The 26,028-nt window shown below is 34.7% G+C and overlaps 2 protein-coding genes across 2 annotated transcripts in view; one reads left to right on the top strand and one right to left on the bottom strand.

Moving 5' to 3' along the window:
• LOC107693657 (tyrosine-protein phosphatase non-receptor type 13) overlaps nucleotides 1-3,447 on the bottom strand; it is a 24,115-nt gene extending 20,668 nt beyond the window's left edge. The window contains 4 exon segments of the mRNA XM_074187034.1: nucleotides 461-526; nucleotides 683-846; nucleotides 934-1,055; nucleotides 3,244-3,447. Of these exon segments, the coding sequence (XP_074043135.1) occupies nucleotides 461-526; nucleotides 683-846; nucleotides 934-1,054 (351 nt within the window). The 5' untranslated portion in view covers nucleotide 1,055; nucleotides 3,244-3,447.
• Nucleotides 3,448-4,811: 1,364 nt separating this feature from the next.
• LOC107693656 (mitogen-activated protein kinase 8B-like) lies at nucleotides 4,812-20,312 on the top strand. The gene is made up of 12 exons (XM_016493113.1): nucleotides 4,812-4,996; nucleotides 9,928-10,107; nucleotides 10,232-10,361; nucleotides 11,249-11,307; nucleotides 11,569-11,603; nucleotides 13,280-13,507; nucleotides 14,274-14,345; nucleotides 15,745-15,927; nucleotides 16,533-16,657; nucleotides 16,820-16,883; nucleotides 17,714-17,791; nucleotides 18,949-20,312. Exons 2-12 carry the CDS (start codon nucleotides 9,986-9,988, stop codon nucleotides 19,095-19,097), a joined length of 1,245 nt encoding a protein of 414 aa, XP_016348599.1. The 5' UTR covers nucleotides 4,812-4,996; nucleotides 9,928-9,985; the 3' UTR covers nucleotides 19,098-20,312.
• The last annotated feature ends 5,716 nt before the right edge of the window (nucleotides 20,313-26,028 follow it).

Below are 26,028 nucleotides of genomic sequence, written 5' to 3'. Positions count from 1 at the left end.
ATATATATATATATATATATTTTTTTTTAATACATAAAAACATAAAATGACTAAAATACAAGAAAAATGACTAAAAGTAAAATTAATGGAAAATGGAGACAAAAATGGAAAATATAAACACTGTTTCAAAATATTAATAAAACTGTAACAGTATCTCAGTGATAATAAAATAACACTGTTCACCTCTAAATTATGCAGCATTTATGTCTACAAAACATAATACAAATATTGGGAGAAAAAATATTTTCAATTTATATTTGCAATCCAATGATCAAATAATTTATTTTCGTAGTTATTTTTATATTTAGACATTATCAAATACCTAATTCTGGCTGATTTGGAGATTGTACCCCAAAAAAATTGCTCTATATTTTCATATTTTTGTATTGCAATCATTTTTGACCGTGAAGATGTTTTTTTTTTGTAAAGAAAACATACAATTAATTGAAGAGGAACTCACCTGATTTTGTGGAAGATGATAATCTACTGTCCAGTAGAGAGTCATGCCTAGTGAGTAAACCACCATCTAAAATCAGAGCAAATAAATGCTACATTTTGTCTTGATTTGCCATAAACCACGCTTGGAAAGCTCATCTTTTTAAAACACTCACCACTGCTTCTCTCAACCTTCAGCGGGAAGGTCAGGCTGAAAACTGTCTACAATAATTGGAGGTCAGCTTACCTTCTCCGTGGCCTGTCTTCTGAAGGAAGGGTTGCTCTGTGACATTTCCGGGGAAGCGAATGAGCCCATGTCCTCAGATCGGCCGCAGCTTTTGAAGGCAATACTGCCGACTGCAGAAAGGAGCATGGAGCCGGGACTGATGACGCAGCACATGTTACCAGGATCTGGATGAAGGGAGGGAGATGAAATGGTGACAGATTATGTTGGCAATCAAGGATAAGTGCATGAAAAGAGTTGAAAGATCTCTCTACCTTTACTGGAGATGGAGATCAAGGTTTCTGCAGCACCGAGGAGGAGAGCCCAGACCTCGTCCTCCTCCAGAGGAGCTCCCCGTGACTCCAGCACCTCCGCCAGCGTCACAAATGTGCTCATTCTATCAGCCACAAGACACGCACATCACACAGTTGCATGACAAATTATGTGAACCTTTGGACTTCATAGCTTCACCGAAAAATAAGATTTTGCTGAAAATGTACTTTGGCCATCCAAGATGTAGATGAGTTTATTTCTTCATCAGATTTGGAGAAATGCAGCATTGCATCAGTGTCTCAGCAATGGATGCTCTGCAGTGAATGGGTGCCGTCAGAATGAGAGTCCAAACAGCTGATAAAAACATCACAATAATCCACAAGTAATCCACACCACTCCAGTCCATCAGTTAACATCTTCTGAAGCCAAAAGCTGCGTGTTTGTAAGAAAGCAATCCGTTATAAAGGTGTTTAAATCCATAATCCATAATAACAGTGAAAAAGTCCATCTCCTGTTGTTTCAAATCACATCAAAATCCATGCACCCTCATATTTGTTTAGAGCTGTTTTGGACTGTTTTGGCTTGTAAACGGTGCTTGATCGGTGCAGATTTCTCTCCTGATTCAGACAAAACAACTTTTTCACTGAAGAAAGCAATATTGTTGTGGACTCGTATATTTGCCGGAAGCAACATTTTGAAGTAAAAAATGTCTTAATGATGGATTTGTTTCAGCTTTTCACTTCACAAGACGTAAACTGATGGACTGGAGTGGTGTAGATTACTTGTGGATTATTGTGATGTTTTTATCAGCTGTTTGGACTCTCATTCTGACGGCACCCATTCACTGCAGAGGAGCCATTGCTGAGACACTGATGCAGTGCTACATTTCTCCAAACCTAATTAAGAAACAAACTTATCAACATCTTACATGGCCTGAGGTTGAGCACAATTTTAGCAAATTTAGATTTTTTGAGTGAACTATTCTTTTAACTTTTTGAGACGTCATTAGCCTAGGGATTCACAATTTTTTTTCCTCCCCGCACTGTAAACATTACACTGTTTGTTCACATATTATTGTGTTTTACTTGTTTAAGCAGACTATATTTAAATTGTTGTGGCTTAGTTGAAGATCAGATCCAATTTTATGACCATTTTATGCAGAAATCCATGGTTTAGGTTTTCTAAAGTCTCGACTTATTTGAGTAGCTGACACAAAAGAAGATATTTTAAAGAATTGTCAAACAGTCAATGGGGTCTAAAACAACACTGAACTCCATGTATGGACAAAAAAAAAAGAGAGACGTTTTTTTCTAAGTTTCTTCTTTTGTGTCTCACAAAATTGTTACATGTTTGGAACGACATGAAGGTGAGTAAATTAATGCATTTGCGTAGATTGGCAAGCTATAATTAGCTAAAGTACAGTCTCCAGCACACCTCTTTAATTAATTACCTCTTTAATTACCAGTTAAATGGGGGAACTACCTTGCATAGCACGTAAGAGCCTAACTAACAGAACTAAACACTAAACATTTTCTGTGCTTCATGTCAGTCTCGTTTTCACACACTTGCATTCAAGCCTGGTGGATTCTGAAGTTAAAACACCATAAAAGAGCAAAATTAAGAGGAAGCTTTCATTGAACTGGAATGCTGTTTTATATGTTACAATTTCCTCCACAAGAATGAATGGGGCAGTAGGTTTTTCCAGTTGCACACAGTCTCAAAGAAAGGTTGATCGGTTCATCTTGTGCTGGAGTAATTAACCCTCAACCTGGCTTGCAAAGGTTCTGTCGAAATATTTTCAAGATTACTTTAAAGCATTTTATTCTACTACATAAATTCAATATACGTATATAGTGATTTGAATATATTTATATTTGCATTTATGCAGCAAAATATCCCTGTTAACTCTATAGTGGATTATTATAGTGGATTATCATGATTTTTGCCCCTCATGACTGTCACTATCCATGAGTCACTGGTCTTTCTATTACAAAAAACCCTTATATGTTGAAAAGAGTCATATGTAATACTATTTTTAATGCAGAGGATATTATAAACACCATGTATGAATAGGCAAAACACTGTAAACTTCATTACTGCGCCTGTCATTAATGGAATAACTGGATCTATGTACAGTAGGTTTAAAAATGTTTGCTAAGGGAAAATACATTTATTTATTTTTTTACTAAAATGCGACTAATGGCCATGCCATTCTAAAGGTCTTATATATTGAAGAATAATGCTTCCCACATCTCTGTGTTTTAAGACATTGACTATGTAAAGTTCAAGGATAAGTTGTAAAGCACGTTTACCTTTCTACATTCGATATATGCAGAGTTGTCCTCCGGATATCTTCAGCTCAGCATAAATCCTCTCAAGCATCTTGCTCTGTGCCTCGCTCTTATATACTGACAAATACACTACTTGTATAATTATCAATATCACCGGCTACACCGTTATTTTCTGGGAATATCCTCCATTGAAATGCTGTTGCTGCTGTGTTTTGGCTTAATTAGTCCTATTCTTAGAGTCCAGCCATAAGAACTCAATTGGATTAGAGCAAAGGTTTGACAGGTCAGTGGGCGACCAATCAGTGTGTCCAAACTCCCCACCAGGCCTCCACTAATCTGACCCAATAGATGTGAGAATATACTGTCCAGTACAGTATAGTCTTATGAGGCATTCTGGAAATGTTATGTCTAGTTAAAAAGTTTCAAAAAGATCCCTCGTATGTTTTCATTTTGTCAAATGAATTACTAAATTATTGTAATCAGCACTTACTCACTAAAGAAATAATAATGTTGCTCTTTTGTAACCCTTTTGCCCTTGACCTTTTGTCAAAAGGTGATATAGCAGAAACACAGAAAAGTTAATGCATCGTCATATGGCATCATCATACGAAACATGAGTTGTTGATTAAATGCACAATTTTAAAAGCATAACAATAAGTATTTGGATGCAAGAGTTTGAGATATTAAAAAGCATACACCCAAAATAAGTATAATTGTCATTTTTACCAATTACTGGTGAAAATCAGATGGTCAAATCTGTTTTCTCTCAGGTACATCTTAGTGTAAGCTTCACAGTGAACATTACTACATCACTCTCGTCAACGTAGTCCATACGAAACAACAAAACTATATCTTGACTCCATATAGTGGTTGTTTTGGGAAAATCCCAGGTATTTTGAGCAGTAGGATTATAAAATGTATGTGCTAATATAAAATTAAATTAAGTAGCCTATATAAAATTGCTAAATAAATCTATCTATCAGTACTTTTTTACTTAAGTACATAAAAAATCGAGTACTTTTGTACTTTCACTCGAGTAAAATTGAAAAAGGAGTACTTTTACTTTTACTGGAGTAATATTTTATTATACGTATCTGTACTTTTACTCAAGTACTTGATTTGTGTACTTCGTCCACCACTGCACACACACACACATATATATGCAAATTGGTGATTTTTTCCTGGCTGACAGTGTTTTCTGAGTAATGGAATGATAAAAAAAGAGAAAACAGATATCCACATTTCCCTCTGTAAAAACCTTTAACCCTAAAATGTATTTAAATGAGCCCATATTTAATTAGATAGTCTCGTTTGCAAACTTATTTCAGATAATTCGTAATACAAAACAATTGTCTTAATTGTAAGTAATGTAATTAAAATACCCCATTCACTCGTGGAGTCTTGTTGGTTTCTGAAGTTAAAATCTTGATATACTGTGTCATTCCGTTCTGTTGGTGAACAAAATTGTTTCTGTGATGTAATAGTAAAAGAAAGCCTAACTATAGCGATTCTTCTCAACTCCGAGACTCCGATGACGTCGGGCAAAACGCAGAAACTGTGCACGTCACGTCCACGCAGAGACTCAGTGACGTAGTACGCAAGTGTCCGCACTCCGCAGCTCAAGGCCTGCCAATGGACGGAAGCACACAGTGAGCGCAGAGCTTGTGTCTTCAAGTGGAGAACAAGACGAATACAACATACTGCTGAGCTCAGTGTGAAGACGCCAGAGCTTTTCGAAACCTGCTCTTGAACTGGCTCTGTGTCTTCTAAGAGGGTGAGTAAACGGCAGTTTACCCGCTGATGTTTTAAGGTGGGTTGTGGGGGAGGGTAACGCTGGTTTGTTGCTGTAATACACCTCAGTAAACACTCGCTGGTTTAAATTTGGTTGAATAAACATCTTGGTGTGTTCTTTGGCTTAGTGGACATCATTGTGTTTTACAGTATTGTACATGTCTATATGGCACATGGGCTGATACTGGTACCGTGGTACATTAATGGTGTATTAGTACTGTGGTACTCTGATATATACCATGGTACTGTATGTTTACCACATGCTGATTGATATACTATGATATATACATGGTATTTTAAAGAGTACCACGGTGTTTATGGTATGTAAATCTACTCTTTAGTCATTCTGCAGGTGACCTGATGTGTAAGGTTGAGATCCACGTCTAACATTGGCTGTGTCTCAAATCTTAGAGAGCTTCCCACCTTGACAGACAGCATTGTGTGTGATGCTCAAACATGCTGTCTGTGTAGGGAAGCTCCTTGAGTTTTGAGAGCCGTGTGTGTCCATGCATAACTCCCTGTGCTCTGATCGTGCAGATAGTCTTTCACTGCATAGACCGGTTGGATTTGATTTGGATTAAGTGTGATGGAGGTTTGAGGAGTCCGATCAGAGAAATTGAGGTCTTTGGTTGTGGATGGTGCTGTGAGATGTTGAATTCAGGGCATTCGGGTGCGGTTCTCCACATTATTTTAGGAGATGATTGACACTTTCCATTCACATTGATGTTAAAGAATGCAATATCTGAAGTTTGAATTAAAATGTAATTAATTGCAAAGTCCTGATCCCTCAAGTATGGACCATTAAACAGTGTGCTGAAATAATCGATAATAAAAATAATCGACAACAGATTTGATTATTGATTAATTAATAATCGATAAATTGACCAGTAGTCAATAAAATATTTCTGTGGACAAAGTGCACCTGAAAAATAGTGGAGGACACGGACTGAGTGGTAGAAGTTAACATTTATAGTCTGGTTATCTTAAACATGTAGTCTGGTTATCTTAAACACTAGTTAACATGTAGTCTGGTTATCTTAAACACTAGTTAACATGTAGTCTGGTTATCTTAAACATTTAGTCTGGTAATCTTAAACACTAGTTAACATTTAGTCTGGTTATCTTAAACATGTAGTCTGGTTATCTTAAACACTAGTTAACATGTAGTCTGGTTATCTTAAACACTAGTTAACATTTAGTCTGGTTATCTTAAGCACTAGTTAACATTTAGTCTGGTTATCTTAAGCACTAGTTAACATTTAGTCTGGTTATCTTAAGCACTAGTTAACATTTAGTCTGGTTATCTTAAGCACTAGTTAACATTTAGTCTGGTTATCTTAAGCACTAGTTAACATTTAGTCTGGTTATCTTAAGCACTAGTTAACATTTAGTCTGGTTATCTTAAGCACTAGTTAACATTTAGTCTGGTTATCTTAAGCACTAGTTAACATTTAGTCTGGTTACCTTAAACACTAGTTAACATTTAGTCTGGTTATCTTAAACACTAGTTAACATTTAGACTAGTTAACATTTAGTCTGGTTATCTTAAACACTAGTTAACATTTAATCTGGGCTTAAAAAAAAAACAAATCTGCCAAAATAAATTATGAATGAATGAACATATCTATATCATATAAATCTGATGTAATTTAATAATTTACAATTGTGAATTGAATTGTCTTCTACAGATTTACAGTCATACTGAATGCAATAATGGTTTTAGGTTAAAATAAACCAGAGTTCTTGCACTTTTGACTCCGCAAAAAATTTGTCAAAGACACTGTACTGTTGATATGCCTTGCGTGAAAACAATCACATGAACGCACAACATGAACATGTTAGATCGAGACTCCACGCCAGATAATTAAGATCCAGCCCCTGACGCCAGATCCTGTCAGAAAATATCCATTTTGTCTAATAACAGAACAACTTGTTAGCAGAGCTGCCGATACCCAAAACCTGTTAACAGCAAGTCTTGTCTGGTACCCACAAATACCTAAAACAAGGGTTTTACTGTCTTCAATCAGCCAAGAAGTTGACTGAGTAAAACCAGAGAAGAGCAGAAGCAGGAGACAAAGTGATGATGGGAAAAAAAGAGCAGAGTTTATTGTACAATCTTAGTTGCGTATGTGTCAATGCTCAGACTTCATCTGACGAACACAAATTGAACAAGTAATGCTATATCAACTGATTCCTACAACATCCCATAAACCTTGGATTTCCATAAACATTCCGTCTTATCTCTTATTCATAAAGACAAAACAGTTTATGAAACCCCACAATCATGAGATTGAACAATAATGAAAATGCATAAGCAAGGAAAATAATAAGAAATATAAATATTGAAGCATGATAAAATAATCAAATAATAAATTCTATAAATGACTAATGATTATGGATGCTTATATGAATAAATGGATTATAAATGAATAAACACAACACAAATGTATCAGCCTGGGTCATTTTTTCACAGTTCCCTGAGCAGTGTACCTGTTTAAATATGTATTTCTGCTTCAAGTCACTATAACGCTGATGCTGCATTAAGATGAGGCTTTGCTGCTGCTTCTTAGCTCAGATTCATCACCCGCTTTCCAAAGTGCATAAACTTTCATGGTAGCTCATGAAGAAAATAGATTGATATTTTGCACAATGTTTAGCTTGATAGCTATGCATTTGTTCTGAATTTCTCTTATCTAGTTAAAAAATAAAGCATGTTTTTCACTGAACTAAAATTGGTTTAATTAATATGTACAAAGACGAATATGTAGCAATAAAAGGCAAGATTTACGGATATGGATCTGTCAAGTTCCTGAAGTTCGCAGACGACACCACACTTATCGGCCTCTTCCAGTACGGAGACAATTCTGCTTAAAGACAGGAGTTTAAAGAGCTGGCTGTCTGATGCAGTTATAACGTCCTGAACACGCTGAAAACAGTGGGAGATGATCGTGGACTTCAGGAGAAACCCCCCTGCACTCCCCACACTCTCCATCATGAACAGCACTGTGGCATTAGATTAGATAGTGCAGTAGATTAATTCAGGTTCTGGGCACCAGCATCTCTCAGGAGCTGAAGTGGGACACTCACATTGTCAAGAAGGCCCAGCAGAGGCTGTACTGAGGCAGTACTACTGAGTAGTACAGTACTGGCAGTACAGTAGGCAGGCCTACTGAGGAAGTTCAAGCTGCCACAGGAGCTGCTGATACAGTCCTACTCTGCAGTCACATAAGAACAGTTTCTTCCCTCAAGAAATCCATCTCATGAACAGTTAACTTGGCAATAAACGTGTAATACACAACACTACTTATACATTTATTTATTTAACATGCATACCTCTTTTTACATTTCCTTGCATTTGTACACACAAATACAATCTATTTTATATATTTACATTGTATATTTTTAAATTTTTTAAAAATATATTATTTCCTATTTACTTATCCTATTTTTATTCTTTTTATTGTCTGTGTCTTGTCACTGTAATCTGTTTGTGCTGTGGAAGCTTCTGTTTCCAAAACAAATTCCTCGTATATGTAAACATACCTGGCAATAAAGCTCTTTCTGATTCTGATATTTTTGTATGATGTTGTTTTTAATCCGTTTATTGAAACCGTTTTAGCTACTGAAATTTAAATGAGAAACCCAGTTAAAATGCTTTAGTTTTATAAACTCATCATGAGTCGTGGATAATTATCACGATAATTTTATTTCTTCCAAGTTTTAAAGGCAGATTTCTGCTCCTAAGTGAAAGTTGTAGAAACCAGAGCATTAAATTGTAGTTACTCTTTATGGTCAGAATATGACACACACTTCACACACTTTTTGAATTCTTTACACTTTTCCAGTCATTTTTCCTTAATAAAAGAAATATCTTAATAAAAAAATTATTTCTTAGTTTCTGCATGTTCTAATGAGTGGCATTGTTTCAGATTATGAAACTGGTTTGTGTTCCTGACTTTGATGACGTGTATCTTCAGTGCAGTTTGCAGTGCTGGCTGCAATATTAAATATGTAATATTATATTATATGTAAATGTATGTTCATTATCAATAACAGTAACATCTGTAAAAATAGTAACAACCTAATTTTTATATGGTGAAATGTAGTTATTCTGACTGTTTGAGTTTTATTAAAATGAACCATTGGTCTTCCATAGTAGCATACATTTAGAAAATAATAACCACAGTATTGCACCTCAATATCATGGTAAAAATTTAACTTATATGGTTTCTAGGTATTTGTATGAAAAATACAGTTAGTATAACTGCACAAGCGCTATAGCTTAATCACAAAAAAAATATTCCATTACTCCTTTAATACATGTCTACATTAATGATATAATAAAATTCAATATAAATATATCCCACATTTCTGACACAATACCATGGTTCAGTTAGTGTTACTACAGTAAAATCATGGTAAATGATGGCGATTTGTAGACTGAAAAGCCTTCTGACTGTATCGTTGTGCACAGTGTTTCTCCTGTTTGTCAGTGCTGTATATCACAATAATTATTGTTATTGTTTTATCGCCCAGCCCTAGTCGTGAAAGATCATTAAACTAGTCGAATGGCACAGTTAGACTTTGGAAAACTTAATGGCCAAATAAAAATTGCATTACAATCATTGCAATAGGCAAACTGTAGCTCTTTTATATATATATAGACACCAAAATTTACAAATATAAGATGAATATGCAATATATCATTCCTAGTTGCAATGCTCTGTTGCATTATTTTAGTCTAGGATTCATACATTTGCATTTATGCATTTTACCTAACTTTGAAGGCCAAGTTCTTTTGAAAGTGTGTTTTATTGGCAAACCACATTATTTGTTCTTTCTTTTCAACGGCATAACCAAAACAAATTAAGGTTAAGATGTACTCATGCATTTCTTTCTTTTTTGTCTTTTCAGATTTTTGAAGGGGAAGTTCTTCTTGAATGCCCAAGACACAGTCAGAACGGTTTTCACCATGAACAGGAATAAGCGTGAGAAGGAATACTACAGCATAGATGTAGGAGATTCCACGTTCACCGTTTTGAAGCGCTATCAGAATTTAAGACCAATCGGATCTGGAGCACAAGGCATTGTCTGGTAAGTTGAATGGATTTATTATCAGCCTGTAAAATATGACAGAAACTGATTGTCATTAAGACGGCTCACGGTAGTAAGTGTGGTGAATGAAAGCTCGTGTTTGGCTTTCTCTTTGTCTTTTTAGCTCCGCGTACGACCATGTCCTTGAACGAAATGTTGCAATTAAGAAACTTAGCCGACCCTTTCAGAACCAAACCCACGCCAAACGGGCCTACAGAGAACTGGTCCTGATGAAATGTGTCAACCACAAAAATGTAAGACATGTTTTGCTCTGTCTCTGTCTGTGTGTTTATGTGGGTGTGTGTGTATAAAAACGTTTGTAAAGCTGATAAAGTCTCTTCTGCTCACCAAGGCTGCTTTTATTTGATTAAAAACATAGTAATATTGTGAAATATTATTACAATTCAAAACAACATTTTTTTTTGTTTTTGTTTGAATATATTGTCAATTAACAAGAACCAAACCCACGCCAAACGGGCCTACAGAGAACTGGTCCTGATGAAATGTGTCAACCACAAAAATGTAAGACATGTTTTGCTCTGTCTCTGTCTGTGTGTTTATGTGGGTGTGTGTGTATAAAAACGTTTGTAAAGCTGATAAAGTCTCTTCTGCTCACCAAGGCTGCTTTTATTTGATTAAAAACATAGTAATATTGTGAAATATTACAATTCAAAACAACAGTTTTTTTTGTTTTTGTTTGAATATATTGTCAATTAACAATTAATAGATAGGTGCGTAGGAGAACATACCAAAGCAAGCATCGTTACTCCAGTCTTCAGCGTCACATGATCTTCAGAAATCATTCTAATATGCTGATTTGCTGCTCAAGAAACATTTATGATTATCAATGTTGAAAACAGTTGTGCTGCTTCATATTTTGGTGGAAACCGTGATACGTTATAAATGTCTTTACAGTCACTTTTGATCAATTTAATGCCTCCTTGCTGAATAAAAGTATACATTTCTTAACAAATGTACTGACTCCAAACTTTTGATCTGAAGTGTATATATATGCACTTTTGTAGATAATTTTGTAGTTTGTAATTTTGTAATATTTTAGGTTGTAAGAATTTGATCATAGATCAGCTTGTGAACCACACATCAGGGCACAGCTTTTATGCATTATGCTTTCATTTCACAGATAATTGGCTTACTAAACGTGTTCACGCCTCAGAAGACACTTGAAGAATTCCAGGATGTGTAAGTTCATTCTGCTGTGATTTAAAAATTGTATTAATGGAAGTGAAATGTCCTTTGGCTTGTCAAATCTGTTATACAAAATATAAATTTGGCCTAGGAATAACTCAAATGGGTTAAATAACGAGATCTACTGATGATGTACATCATGTACAGTATATGCCACTGAAATGCATCTTAAAAGTCCTGCATAACTCACAAATCTGTGTGTGCATGCTTGCATACATGCTTGTTCATTTGTGTTCCTGCGTCTCCTGTCTGCAGGTATCTGGTGATGGAGCTGATGGATGCTAACCTAAGCTATGGGATTTTTTCACCCTTTTTATCAACTGCCAAAAATCATGAATATGATCAATAGTAATAGCAGACTTCCCCTCAACAAACAAGTTTTGAAAAATCCCTAACTCCAAGTATGAGCAATTAATACTGATATTTGTCTGTTAGCAATAGCAATAATTAACATTTCACTCTAAATAATTGGAAACATACCTCTTCTCCTTTGGCAATGATCTTTTTATGTGTTAGAGCCTCCTTAAGAACAGTGCCATCCACACCTAACAACTGCAATATCACAAACACACACACACACACACACAAACAGTCCAGTCCTTCAGCTTCATCAGGTAGCAACAAGAAGTACAGACACTGTATTGCTATATTTCAAAGCCTAATGAACTGGTTTGCTGTCTACTTTATACATATATAAAATATACATAAAATATAAAAAGCTCTCCCTCTGTAAAAGCACAAGAAAAACTAATGCTCAGTGGTTGTCAATAGAGTTTGAGTTTTAACATGTTGTTAAACTAATGACTTGATATTCTTGTACAGGAGTTTTCAAGCGTTTTGATGCTAAGGACCCCCAAATAGGATGATCACTTACAAGAGTCTATATTTTATAAACCCATTCATACTCAATAGAATAAAAATAATGCAGTTAATCACATGATTTCTGACCAGAAATATTTGTTTAAATCTGTGAAATATATATGGAATATTAAAACAAAAACATACAATTCATTGTTTTTCAGAATTTTGACAGCCCTAAAATATATATTTTGTATTTTTTTTTTCCCTCAAATATTTTGCAGACCCTTTGGGTTCCAAAAACACTGTAAACTCCTGCCTTAATAAACACAAAATTACATAGAAAGCAAATAATAATAAACAATTACTTTTAAATTAAATGGAACTATTTTGTATCTATATTTTAAGCACTTTATATATTTATCTTGAAATACTTTTATAATGAACATTTCCCTCTGCTCTGTTGTGATTAAAATTTGGCCAAAATAAGATATTTTATTAAGACAGCATAATTTTGCTGCCAATTATTTACAACAGCTTTCATGTGCAGCTCACAAGCTCTTTAGAACAGAACCCATGTTTCTAAGGGTTCTGATATTTTTTAAAAAGTTATTTTACACAATTTTCTTCCATGTTTTAATTTTAAGAGTAAACATTTGTTGTGAAGCACTTTGTTTGCCAAAAAATAAAAGGAATAGTTACATTTTCATTTAATTGCATTTTAAAATATATTTTTTTGTTTTCTGCTTTCTCTTGATTACCACAGTTATTAGTATAAATTTGCATTATTAGAAAAAAATAGTATAGACAACACAGAATTTCTCAAAAATACAATATTTCAGAGGGTCCTATTATTGTACGAATTAAAAAAACAACTATTAAATTGTTAAAGTTTCAATTGATTAGACTTGCTTTTTGAGTATTTAAAATGAAATTAAACCATTAAAACAGAGTCCAGAAGTATTGAAACAGAATTAGGGAAAAATAAAATGGAATTTGAAGTTCATAGGGCACTAAAAATTTAATTTTTGTTACATTTTTACAAAACTGTTGTAAAATTGCATAAGTTTAATTATTTAAATGTAACTCTTATAGAGCAAAAAAACAACAACAACGGAATTTTGGGAGAAAAAAAAAAATGCAAGGCCCTAGTTTTCAAACCGTACAGTGCAGATTCCCACCTGTGAGAATGTGACGTCCCTTCTGACCCCTGACCTCTTCTCTTGTCAGGATCTAAAACCCAGTAACATAGTAGTGAAATCAGACTGTACGCTGAAGATCCTCGACTTTGGCCTGGCCCGGACAGCCGCCACCGGCCTCCTCCTGACTCCTTACGTGGTGACGCGCTACTACCGTGCTCCCGAGGTCATTCTTGGCATGGGTTACCAAGCCAATGGTGAGTGCTAACCTGATGCCACTGCTTTGCAGCATGCCCACGTAAAGGGTCCCACATGAGCACATCCACACCATTCTGCTGAAAACAACTGCGATCTCACCAAATGGCTGTGCTGTTTTAACGTTAAAGCCCCTTGAGGGATTCTTTCATCCAGTTGAACTAGTTTGGAGTGGTTTCTGCATGCACAAGCACACTGGATGGGTTTGCCTGTAGCACTGAGCATCTAGATAGGAAAAGCATTACTCACCGAGTCTTACTTGGGAAGTGAAAGTGGTTCGCTGCAGTGCAAAAATCAATTTGAAGGCCAAAAATGCTGACGTTTAGTCCTGGATGTTAGCGCTGAGGAAAAATTGGCATGGAAAAATCTCAAGCTGTCGCGCTGCCCTTTATGCTTTGCTTATTTCTTCTTTTTTTCCTCTATGCTACACTGGTTTAGTGGATATTTGGGCTGTTGGCTGCATTATGGCAGGGATGGTGCGGCACAAAATCCTTTTTCCAGGGAGGGACTGTATCCTTGTTCGGCCTCTAGTTGTTTGCTTGGATTTTGTGCTGTTTTGTGAAGAGTAGGGCCTCTAGGGTTATGGATTATCGGGCTGTGATTCTGCCTGACGCACACTGAGATGTTTGCATGCACCTGTCACCTCTGTTGCATCCACATCAATGCTCCCTGTTCCTTATATATGTGTGTGTGCTTGTATTTCTGTTTTATTGTTTTTCGTTTGTAAGATTTTTGGCACTTTAATTTTGTTGTCATTTCATTTTTCAGTTGATGTCTGGTCTGTTGGCTGCATCATGGCTGAAATGGTCAGAGGTAGTGTGTTGTTTCCTGGCACAGACCGTATCCTTACCTGGTTGTCTTTACTGTCCCATTCTGAGTGTGTGTTTGTTTGCTTGGGGTTGTTTTTTTTTTTTTTTCCAGTTATTTTACCCTTGATATGTGTTTTGTCATTGATGTGCGAGACCTGATAAAAAAGAAGGTTAATAAAAAGGTAATATTTTAATAGAAGGTAAAATGTTCATGTGCTTCCTTACACATGAAAGTGTCAAGACACTTGGTTAACCCTGACTATAGTAAAAATCCCACTCCACATAACTTTTTACACGTGTGTGCAGCTCTAAGCAGCATTTTTTAATGTATTTCTTTTCATTTTACAGATATATGCAAAGTAGATAAAAAAATTAATAAAAATAAATAAGATTATTTATTACACAACACCCATAACCGTTTAATTATGCATACATATATTTCATATTATATTGGTTTCCATATTTAATTTTTTTAGGTGACATTATGCATATTTTCTCCCGAATGAATTATATAATTTATTCTACCACCATTTTTTGAAGGTCCATTTGCCATATATATTATATTAGCATATTAGAATGATTTCTGAAGGATCATGTGACACTAAAGACTGGAAATTCAGCTTTGATCACAGCAATAAATTACAGTTTACAGACAGTATATTCAGATATAAAAGTTATTTTAAATTGTAATAATATTTCGCAATATTTCTGTTTTTGCTGTATTTATGATCAAATAAATGCAGCCTCAGTTTTCTTGAGCAGCAAATCAGCATATTAGAATGATTTCTGAAGATCATGTGACACTAAAGACTGGAAATTCAGCTTTGATCACAGCAATAAATTACAGTTTACAGACAGTATATTCAGATAGAAAAGTTATTTTAAATTGTAATAATATTTCGCAATATTTCTGTTTTTACTGTATTTATGATCAAATAAATGCAGCCTCAGTGAGCAGAAGAGACTGCTTTCAAAAACACAAAACATGTAAAAAATAATTTAATTAAAAATGTGAAATATATGTAAAAAATATACACATATTTATATTTAAATTATTAATAACACTTTAAAAATTAAATTATTTGAAAATTTCAAGATTTAGATAATTTTAGATAATTTTTCACACACACACACACACACACACACACACACACACGTGCGTGCGCACACACTCTTGTGTTAATATAACATTTTCACTTTCAGTGGCGAAAGTGAGTGGAGTAACGATGCTGAAAAAGACTTGACGCGTCACGCCAGATCAGGGAAATGTTACATGCTACAGTCATTGTTAAATTAAGCGAGAGGTAAAATTAAAGAGGTAAACCGCTTAATTAAAGCTAATAATTAAAGCTCAAAGTGAAACATTCTATATATGTGACTTGGCAGTCAGGTAAGAGACTCAGTAGTTTTCCTTAGCATGTCATCTGAAGACATCGACCAGTGGAACAAGGTGATCGAGCAGCTGGGCACACCGTCTCAGGAGTTCATGCTGAAGCTCAACCAGTCCGTGAGGACTTACGTGGAGAACCGGCCCCGCTATGCTGGATACAGCTTTGAGAAGCTCTTCCCAGACGTGCTCTTCCCTGCAGACTCCGACCACAACAAACTGAAAGGTGAGGGATACGTCTTTAAAATTTAGACCTGCCATAAAGCTTTCTGTTGTTTTATAGTGCTCTGTTACTCTGTAAATATAGATTTTTTTGTAGCCTGCTATTAGAAATGGAAAGTTCTGATTGGATGAGCCATGTTCAAAGATGCAATAATCAGATACATGCAAACTTCTGACTCATAAACTACCAAGAGTTAGGCTAATGATGCTAGGCTAGTGTGTTTTGCTTGAATACCCAGCCCTAAGTGTATGCAGTGTTTAGTATATCTTCTTGCTACTCCATAGTTTGCAGCTCTAAACTATTACCTATATAGAAAAATTCCTGTTTCAAAATGAAATATGTCGACACAGGAAACTGTGCTTATCAAGCCAATGCATGCGATCTTTAACCATTGTAAAATTACTGTAATCCATGACTTACTAATGACTCGTTGCTTTATTTAAAGGCGCCTTCAGTTCACAATTCAATTTGGCTTCTCCAGACGCACACTGTTGTTTGTTTCCCTTCATTAAACTCTCATCAAGTCACAGTAATCCAAGAACAGCATGATTGTCCATGGCGAATTTCCTCTCAATTCAGGTCCTGATTTAAATGCAATTATTTTGCAGCGAGTCAGGCGCGAGAGTTGTTATCCAAAATGCTGGTAATAGATGCGTCTAAACGAATCTCGGTGGACGAGGCCCTCCAGCACCCCTACATCAACGTGTGGTACGACCCGTCAGAAGTGGAAGCGGTGAGTGCTTCAGTGTTCATTATTGGTGCTGGTTGACTTCAGAGTCCAGATGGGAGCTTGCGCTGCATGAACTCTCCAGAGAGAAGGACTGATGGAGCACCTGACGTCTTGTTTTCTTTCCTTTGTGACGTATCTGATTGACATTTATCTGCTCGGTTTCAGCCGCCACCGGTGATCACGGATAAACAGCTAGATGAGAGAGAACACACAGTGGAAGAGTGGAAAGGTGCGCTTTTTATTTTAAATCATTGATTGTCATAAAATCATAATATTTAGTCTCTGGCTAATTTAGCTAATTTCAATAATTGACTAATTTTATATCAAGCTAACTGTATATATCACAATATATGTATGTATGTATGTGTGTGTATATATAGGTATATATACACACACACACACACACATTTATATATATATCAATTTGATAAAAAAATTGGTAACTGCTATTTTTTTTCAAATACATTGAATCAAATGAATTTTATATCAAGCTAACAGTGTCTATCACAATATATTTATAATATCAGGAAATTCAACAAATAAAAAGATTTTTCAATTATTTCATGCATTTATTTATTAAATAATTTAATAATGCTTATTTTTGAATTTCATTGAATCAAAGGAATTAATTTTATATATAACAATATATTTATTTTTACAGGAAATAAAAAAAAATAAAAATATTTTCAATTATTTAATGAAATGTATCTATTAAATAATTCCATAATCCCTATTTTTAGAATCCATTGAATCAAATTATTTTTATATCAAGCTAATGATATGTAGCACTTTTTTTTTTAAGGAAATTCAACAAAGAAGAACATCTTTTAATTTATTTAATAACATTGATTTATTAAATTGCAATCTGATAATGCCTATTTTTGCATTCCATTAAATCACATTCTTTTCAAATGAAAGCTTTTTCGTATGCATGATTATTTTCTCTTTTTGTTTGGATCTTAATGAACACAAAGTGAAATAAGATTATACATCATGGCATCAGTGCAAAAAAAGTTTCCTGATGTAATTTGAGCTCTTCTGTATCTGTTCCCTGATCAGAGCTGATATATAAGGAAGTGCTGGACTTGGAGGAACGAACGAAAAACGGGGTTATCCGAGGACAGCCGGCCTCGCTAGGTTAGTTTCCTCCTTGATTTATGCATTAGGCTTTTCACACAACATTAATCCTGGGTTAATCTTTTTTTAAAGCGCAGGTTAAGGGCCGCTTATATTCAGCTTTAAAGTCAGAAGAATTTTTCATTGTATGGTAAAACAATTAAATGTCAAGCAAATTAATTCTTGCTCAGAAAGTAGTTCATATAATGTCCAATCAACCTTATTGACTGTGAATATTCGATTAAGAACATCAATCCAGGGTTTACTAATGTATGGGGTGAAATCTCAAAACCTGACTACCTAGGGTTAATTCATTTAAATTTTTATGAATTATTATTTATGAATACATTTTCCATTTTCAATCAGTTTTTACTCTAGTAAATATGTCGAACCATCTTAATTCAAGACTTATGAATCTTTAATTCTACAAATCTTTAATTCAAGATACATTTACTTGAAAAGCAACATTATTAAGACTTGTTTTCAGAGAATATGTTTTGAATTGTGTTTATTTTTCTTACCTGATGTTTCTTTTAAGCATAAATCTAATTAGAGGAAACAAATCTTAATGTCTTAGCCAATCTTCTGAAGAAAACTGATGCTGTAAAGATGTTGCAGTATTTTTACTGGTTAAAACGAGTCTGGGTTTACAGTTTGAAGTGTGAAAGGCCACATATGTGTCCCTGGAGCACAAAAGCAGTCTTAAGTCGCTGGGGTATATTTGTAGCAACAACCAACAATACATTGTATGGGTCAAAATTATCAATTTTTCTTTTATGCCAAAAATCATTAGGATATTATGTAAAGATCATGTTCCATGAAGATATTTTGTAAATTTCCTACCGTAAATATATCAGAACTTAATTTCTGATTAGTAATATGCATTGCTAAGAACTTCATTTGAACAACTTTAAAGGTGATTTTCTCAATGTTTAGAATTTTTTGCACCCTCAGATTCCAGATTTTCAAATAGTTGTATCTCAGCCAAATATTGTCCTATCCTAACAAACGATACATCAATGGAAAGCTTATCAGCTTATCAACTTTCAGATGATGTATAAATCTCAATTTCGAGAAATTGACCCTTATGACTGGTTTTGTGGTCCAGGGTCACATATGTTCACGGTATTTCAGCAGTACTTGGCTGATAAAAATGGTTTCTGTTTCTCATAGCACAGGTGCAGCAGTGAGCAATGACTCCCATGAGCCCTCGACGTCCTCGTCCTCCACAAACGACGTCTCGTCCATGTCCACCGACCCCACCCTGACCTCGGACACAGACAGCAGTCAGGAGGCGCCCGCAGGACCGCTGGGCTGCTGCAGATGACTATCCTCCTCCTCCTCCTCCATCCGCATCCACCCGTCACGCCAGTCTGGAAACACTTCCTCCTTTCTTTCTCAAACTCGCACGTTCTTTTGAATTGACAAAGTGTGAGAACGGAGGTAAGAGTTTTTGAGGGCATCTTCAAAGCTCTTATACCAAACCAGCATTTCTTTGATTGCTTTCGTTTTTTGCATCTGATTGAAGCTACTGCTACGGCATCTTGCCATTTGGATGTGGAATGATTTGAGTTTACTTGTAAAGATGAATGGGGAATATATTTTTGAGATGTTTTTTTTTTTTTTTGAGAGTCACTAGTTAGTGGAGGGTCGTTAAACGGCACATCCATTTCCTGGATGAATGAGTGTTTCCTCACTGTTACTGCTGTTTTGGAGTCAGTGGTGTATAAAATCGCAGTGTGTTCGGCGGCAGAGATGGTTTTTAATATGACCTGTGTACGTAACCACGATTTTAGATGGACGTTTTATTTGGTTGTCTTACAGAAACACTTTTTAAAGTGCTTTTAGGGTCTGTAAGCTACTCTTTTCGCTTTCTAATGTCATTGCACGACTGACTTCACATAGTATTCTCTCTGTAAAAACACGTTTGGGTTTTCAAATGTCACCATAGGTAATCTAGTCTGTACATATTTCAACTTGAAACACAGTAACCCACAGCTTTCATTACACTTCAACACTGTACAGCCTGATGTAAAGGTCTTGTTTGAACGTTTCATTATATGATATGAAACTGAAATTGGGTATTTGGCCCATGCATACGAAGCGCTTTTGATTTCAAGGGCCCTGTTTTGGTCGATCGGATCACGAGTAGACGAGGGATTCACACCTTTTGTTTTAGTCTGTCTCTTCTGTCCACTTTTGACCACTTCTGTTCTTTTGAGGGGAGGGCTTTTTCTGATTTTTTAAAATCTAATATTGTGAAATAAGCTTGTGCAATTTACATATGAGCCAAATGCCTTTTTTTTCCCCAAAGCTATATTTAAAACGTTTGCTGCATAGATAAAAAAAAAAAAAAAATCTGCTACATATATCAATCATAATTTTGCTGGGAGAAGAAAAACAAACAAACATTAGTCACCTATAAGTTGCCAGCAAATCCTTTAATTTTTACCAGTATTCAGAACAGAATAAGATACAAATCAGAAAATGCAATTAGCTACAAAATTATAGTAATTTTATCAAAAAAATTATATATACACTACCAGTCAAAAGTTTTTGAACAGTAAGATTTTTAATGTTTTTTAAAGAATTCTCTTCTGCTCACCAAGCCTGCATTTATTTGATCCAAAATAAAGCAAAAGCAGCAATATTGTGAAACATTTTTACTATTTAAAATAACTGCTTTCTATTTGATTATATGTTCAAATGTAATTTTTTTTCTGTGATCAAAGTTGAATTTTCAGCATCATTACTCCAGTCTTCAGTGTCACATGATCTTCAGAAATCATACTAATATGCTGCTCAAGAAACATTTATTATTATTATTAATATTTAAAACAGCTGAGTGCATTTATTTCAGGATTCTTTGATGAATAGAAAGATCCAAAGATCAGCATTTATCTGAAATAAAAAGCTTTACCATTCAAAAGCTTGGAGTCAGTATTTTTTTTTCTTCTAACCTTTATTTTGCAAGGATGCTTTAAATTGATCAAAAGCGATGATAAATACATTTATAATACAAAATATTTCTCTTTCAGATAAATGCTGTTCTTCTGATCTTTCTATTCATCAATGAAACCTGAAAAAATAATACTCAGCTGTTTTCAACATGATGATGATAATAAATGTTTTTTTTGAGCAGCAAATCAGCATATTAGAATGATTTCTGAAGATCATGTGACACTGAAGACTGGAGTAATGATGCTGAAAATTCAGCTTTGATCACAGGAATAAATTATATTTTACAATATATTCAAATAGAAAGCAGTTATTCTAAATAGTAAAAATATTTCACAATATTACTGCTTTTGCTGTATTTTAGATCAAATAAATGCAGGCTTGGTGAGCAGGAGAGAATGCTTTAAAAAACATTAAATATATTACTGTTCAAAAACTTTTGACTGGTAGTGTATGATTATAAAATAAAACAAATTATAACGGCATTCGTTATAAACAACACAGGCCTATAAACAGCTAGCAGTGCTATAAATGATATGTTGTGTGCGTGAGAGGCTATGGCACGATCACAGAGATTTTCCATATCACAGCGGAAAAAATGACAATATTCTGTGATTTTTGGTCATAAAAATAGGAGTAAGACATCATTTGATGCTGTAAAGCGTTTACTTTTATTTATGTACACTCACAATAACAACAAAACTGTGCCTTTGCAAAATAAAGCAAGCAAACAGGATGCGCTTTCAGCCGTCTCGGTTTCCTTAAACTTGTGGTACAGCAGTAAAAATGAAACAAAACAGACTTTATTTATTTATTTTTTTTGTTCATTTTGTTTTGTTAATTCGTTAAGTATTTAACTGAAACACATTTTGTGTAGGCCTGTTTATTTTATTCCTATCATATGTCATTTTATTCTGATTTCTTTTGTTGTTTAATGCGCATGCAAAACTAAACCACTGAAGAGAAAAACATTTAGAACATTTAAAAACATTTAGAAAAACACCCATATTTTTAATGGGTCACATACACTTATCCATTGTAACTTAAATCTAATTTAACATTCTAATGTTGCCGGTTAACGGATAGGAAATGATCATCGGAGAGCAGGCGGTCTTTAGTGGCTGTTTTCGACTACTTCTGGAAGTGCTCAAAAGTGGGCAATCTCGAAACATTTAACACCCCTTTCACGCCTGTATTTAGCGATGTCCGCTTGTGATCAGATCGACGGAAACGCATCTTAATACCCGGTGTAAACAGGGCCTTGTACTCTAGTACTTATGAATTTACTATCAAACTGCGTCTACCAATGCGATCTTACTCATTACGCAATGAGAAAAAAAACGCTCTCGGGGGGTGATTTTTAATAGCGTTGTTTTGGATGGAGCAATCATGCTAAATGAATGGAGACGTATTAGATTGGAGGTTCAAAGTGGATCCCAAAGGAACTACTGCTTTTTATGGCTGTCTAAGGCTAAAAAATAGCCCATCAGTATCAGATTTATTCTGATGTTTAGAAAAATGTGTTTTGGAATGTAATTGTGTTTACAATACTAGTGTAAACTCTACATACTAAATGAACTAAATCCATCGCTAAATTTGGAAATGCCATTCATCATTGGGTTAATATCTACGGTTTTTATTTTGCTTTCAAAATGGAGAAAGTGCCTGAGTCCAGCATTCATTCCTGAATGATTAGAGAGGTGAAGAAATTTGGGTGAGGTTTTTCAAAGTAATACTGTTCATATCATGTTGGAGTGTCTATTTTTCTAGTGCATTGGATATATGATGTCGATTGAAAGGTCGGGGCATGTTGAGAAGATGATCTGTAAAGGACGTTTCCTCAAGCAAGGTCTTTCATCAAAGTACTAGCAAATTGGAACATTTTTGGCATGTGTATATGGTTTGCAGCTTTATTTTGTTTATGGAAATATGCAAGATATTGCATCGAATGCTGTAGGTGGGAACTACATTTCCCATGAGGCAGTGCTATGGAATGTACTTGCGGGATAGCTGGGAGGTGTAGGAACCGAAGGTTTGAGTTTGCATAACTATATTCTTTCATTTGAGTTGCATTTTGTTTTATCCGTGTTAAGTGCTCTTAATTTTTCTTTGCTGTCTTTAGGGAAGTTAATGAATTTTAACTTTCATTTGCTTTTATCATCTCTCAAAAATGTTGTAATTCAGATCAAAGTAGGCTTTGATGAACTACCTCACTCTAAATTTCTACCGTTTTTTTTTTTTTTGCGACGTAGCTGCCCATAAGATAGATGTTAATACGGATTTCATTATTTATTTATTTCTAAAGTGAACTATTGTCAATAGTAGGCAACGTATAGTTTTGTACATTATGTATACTTCACCTAGAAGTCAAAGAATTGAAATGTAAATTTGATCTTTTTTGTTTAATTTTACTTTGTACTCATTTTTTTACAGTTCATGTGCAATACCCACTGCTGTCATGCTAGTTGTAATCAATAGATCTAGACTTATTAGTTGTATGTACCCAGAGGTAGAGATATGTTTGGTACTGTCAGATAAATTCATGTTTTTTTGTCATTTTTTTTTTCTTTGGCTTATATTGTCAATGTTACATAACCCATCTTACCAAAAATGAAAATCTGTGGCAGATGTTTGCAAGTTGTTAGCCACTGGACTTTGATCATCCTGGTAAGTCTGATTTAAAAGCATCTGTAAAATATCATGAATTACCAACGTGTTAAGATTTGGTGCTGGTATGTAATATTTGCTAGCAATGCCAGCCCATCAGTTAGTTATAAATTGCTAGCTCTGTGTGCACTAAACGGCATACAGACGCTGAGAAGTGCACTACTACAAAGAATGCGCTGGGATCTTATGAAACCAATTGTACATGTACTGCAAATAAACACCAGTTTGAATCAGAACCGTCTCCTCTGTCTCATTGCTTTTACACACACCAGTTTAATATACATGACATTTAAAGGGTTTCTGAATTAAGACTTTATAAGACCAATTAAAGAAACTGTAAGAATTGAATGGTTTGCAATTTCGTAAATATACCATTTGGATCGGAAAATTGTATTTATACATTTTTTACTTCATCAGAATGGTACAAAACTTGGTAAAGGTTTTGGCGTTAGGCTTTTTGTCTCATTTGAACAGTTCGTGGTCAAAAATGACCGCATTGGAAATTTCATCTAGTGGAAACGTTTGGTACTGCACCCAAAATCTTACTGAAAGCTTATTTTTTGAGATATCAACCTCAAATTTGGAACACAATTTGTTTAGATTGGTGCAGTTTTAGAGTAAAACATATTTTGGAAAATATTAACTCTTCACTTCAGCAATAATCTGCCAAGTGTCTTCTTTAAAAAGAGACCAAATTTAAGTCTGTGCTCCAAAACATTCAAGATTTATTCCCGTTTAAGTTGGAAATGTCATTTTCAGGTCTATGCCCAGCAGAGAGTGGTTAACAGGTAATAAATGGATCATAACTATTCCATAAATATAATTTAGTACCATAACATCCCCTAAAAATACAAAATATTAAACCATTACCAAACTAAAATGTTTATTTCATTGAAAAAAAAAAAAAAAGTTTTTTTTTTTTTTACCACTACACAAGCAGCATTAGAGGATTAAAGATGTTTGGATATTTATATTGAAAAAAAAAAAATACTAAGGAAGAGTGCATGCAAAATTTAATGTGTGGAAGAAAAATAATGTCAGATGTCTTTGAAACAAAAAAAGCATGTTAAATAGCACTAACTGAAAAAATAATGCATTGCATTAACAGTGCTTGCATTTTAATGCCTTGTATTTTCATGGCTTGCATTTTTAGGGGCTGAAATTCAACATAGTTGTTTATTTAAGCTGTGAATATTTCAATTCGAAACATTTTACACACATTTTCATAATTAAAAATGAAATAATTCATATTCACCTTCCAGAGTTCACTTCCGAAATATTCAATCTGTTTAAAAAATACGATGTATAATATTAGGCAATTTTCAGTCAATTTTATTTTGTCTTATTTCACAAGAGGTACATTCCTTTCCGTTCGTTTCATTTAGTCCTTTGTGAATAATTACATACCACCACAGTGACACTTGGTAACACTTCAACACAGCACAGAAGTCTAATCGTCATGTATGACTGCAGTATAATAGTCTAATCATGATGTATAACATCTTCACATACTCTAAATATGCATTAAAGTTTATTGTAAAGGCTGTTGTTCTAGTAAAATCCAAATAATATCCAAATGGATTGATAACTGAAGCATGTTGAGCAGCAAGAAGCACTTTGCTTGAGGGCACAGTGGTGATGTCCAGTTTCTGGGTCTCTTCTTCTTGAGATTGAACCTGAAACATTCATATTAGCAGCCTGGAAAGTTAACCGTTAGGCTACGGCCATCATGCTAATATATAATATATGACCTACTATGCAGTCAGAAAACAGTTCAGAAATTGAGCTGAGTCTACACAATCTATGACAGCTTTTGACCACTCACTTTAAGAAACATCCACAGAGCATTTCTAGTCTTTCTATACACTTAAACAGTGTAAAATAAAATTCGATCAATTGACAAAAGTCACATTTCAATCTTTTTTTTTTTTTTTTAATTAAAGTGGCAACGACGGTCACTTTGACAGTGTCGAGATACCACCAAATATGCAAGAAAACGGTTTCAAAGTGAGACCTCAATAATTTCACTTTCCCACTTTAATTTTAAACTGACATGTTTTTGTAGGGCAGTGGTCTGCTTGAAGGAATAGTTCACTCAAAAATGAAATTGATTGAAAATGTACTCACCCTCAAGCCATCCAAGATGTAGATGAGTTTGTTTCTTCATCAGATTTGGAGAAATGCAGCATTGCATCAGTGTCTCAGCAATGGATCCTATACAGTGAACGGGTGCCGTCAGAATGAGAGTCCAAACAGCTGATAAAAACATCACAATAATCCACAAGTAAAATCCATCATTAAGATGTTTTCAACTTTTAACCTTTTTTTCCCAGCTAAAGTATGAGTCCTGTATTGAGAAAAAGTCTGAATCAGGAGAGAAATCTGCACAAATCGAGCACAATTACAAGCCAAAACAGCTCTAAACAAATCTGTGGGTGGATTTTGATGTGAGAGACAACAGAGATGGACTTTTTCCCTGGAGGATTATAGACGTGTTTTTGCCAGAAGAGACTGTTTGAAGCTAAAAGCGTCTTAATGCTGGATTTGTTTCAGCTTTTGGCTTCTCCAGATGTTAACTGATGGACTGGAGTGCTGTGGATTACTTGTGGATTATTGTGATGTTTTTATCAGCT

The sequence above is a fragment of the Sinocyclocheilus anshuiensis genome, unplaced genomic scaffold (assembly GCF_001515605.1).
Source record: "Sinocyclocheilus anshuiensis isolate Anshui unplaced genomic scaffold, SAMN03320099.WGS_v1.1 scaffold546, whole genome shotgun sequence".
Classification (NCBI taxonomy): domain Eukaryota; kingdom Metazoa; phylum Chordata; class Actinopteri; order Cypriniformes; family Cyprinidae; genus Sinocyclocheilus; species Sinocyclocheilus anshuiensis.
The sequence above is the reverse complement of the archived record's forward strand: the minus strand, read 5'-3'. Positions and strand labels throughout refer to the sequence as shown.

Excerpts from the sequence above, each read along its gene's own strand:
- LOC107693656 (XM_016493113.1), top strand. The coding sequence starts at position 9,986 with ATGAACAGGAATAAGCGTGAGAAGGAATACTACAGCATAGATGTAGGA. Across the intron at positions 10,108-10,231 it reads GGAGCACAAGGCATTGTCTG|CTCCGCGTACGACCATGTCC; the intron begins GTAAGTTGAATG and ends TTGTCTTTTTAG. Across the intron at positions 10,362-11,248 it reads AATGTGTCAACCACAAAAAT|ATAATTGGCTTACTAAACGT; the intron begins GTAAGACATGTT and ends TTCATTTCACAG.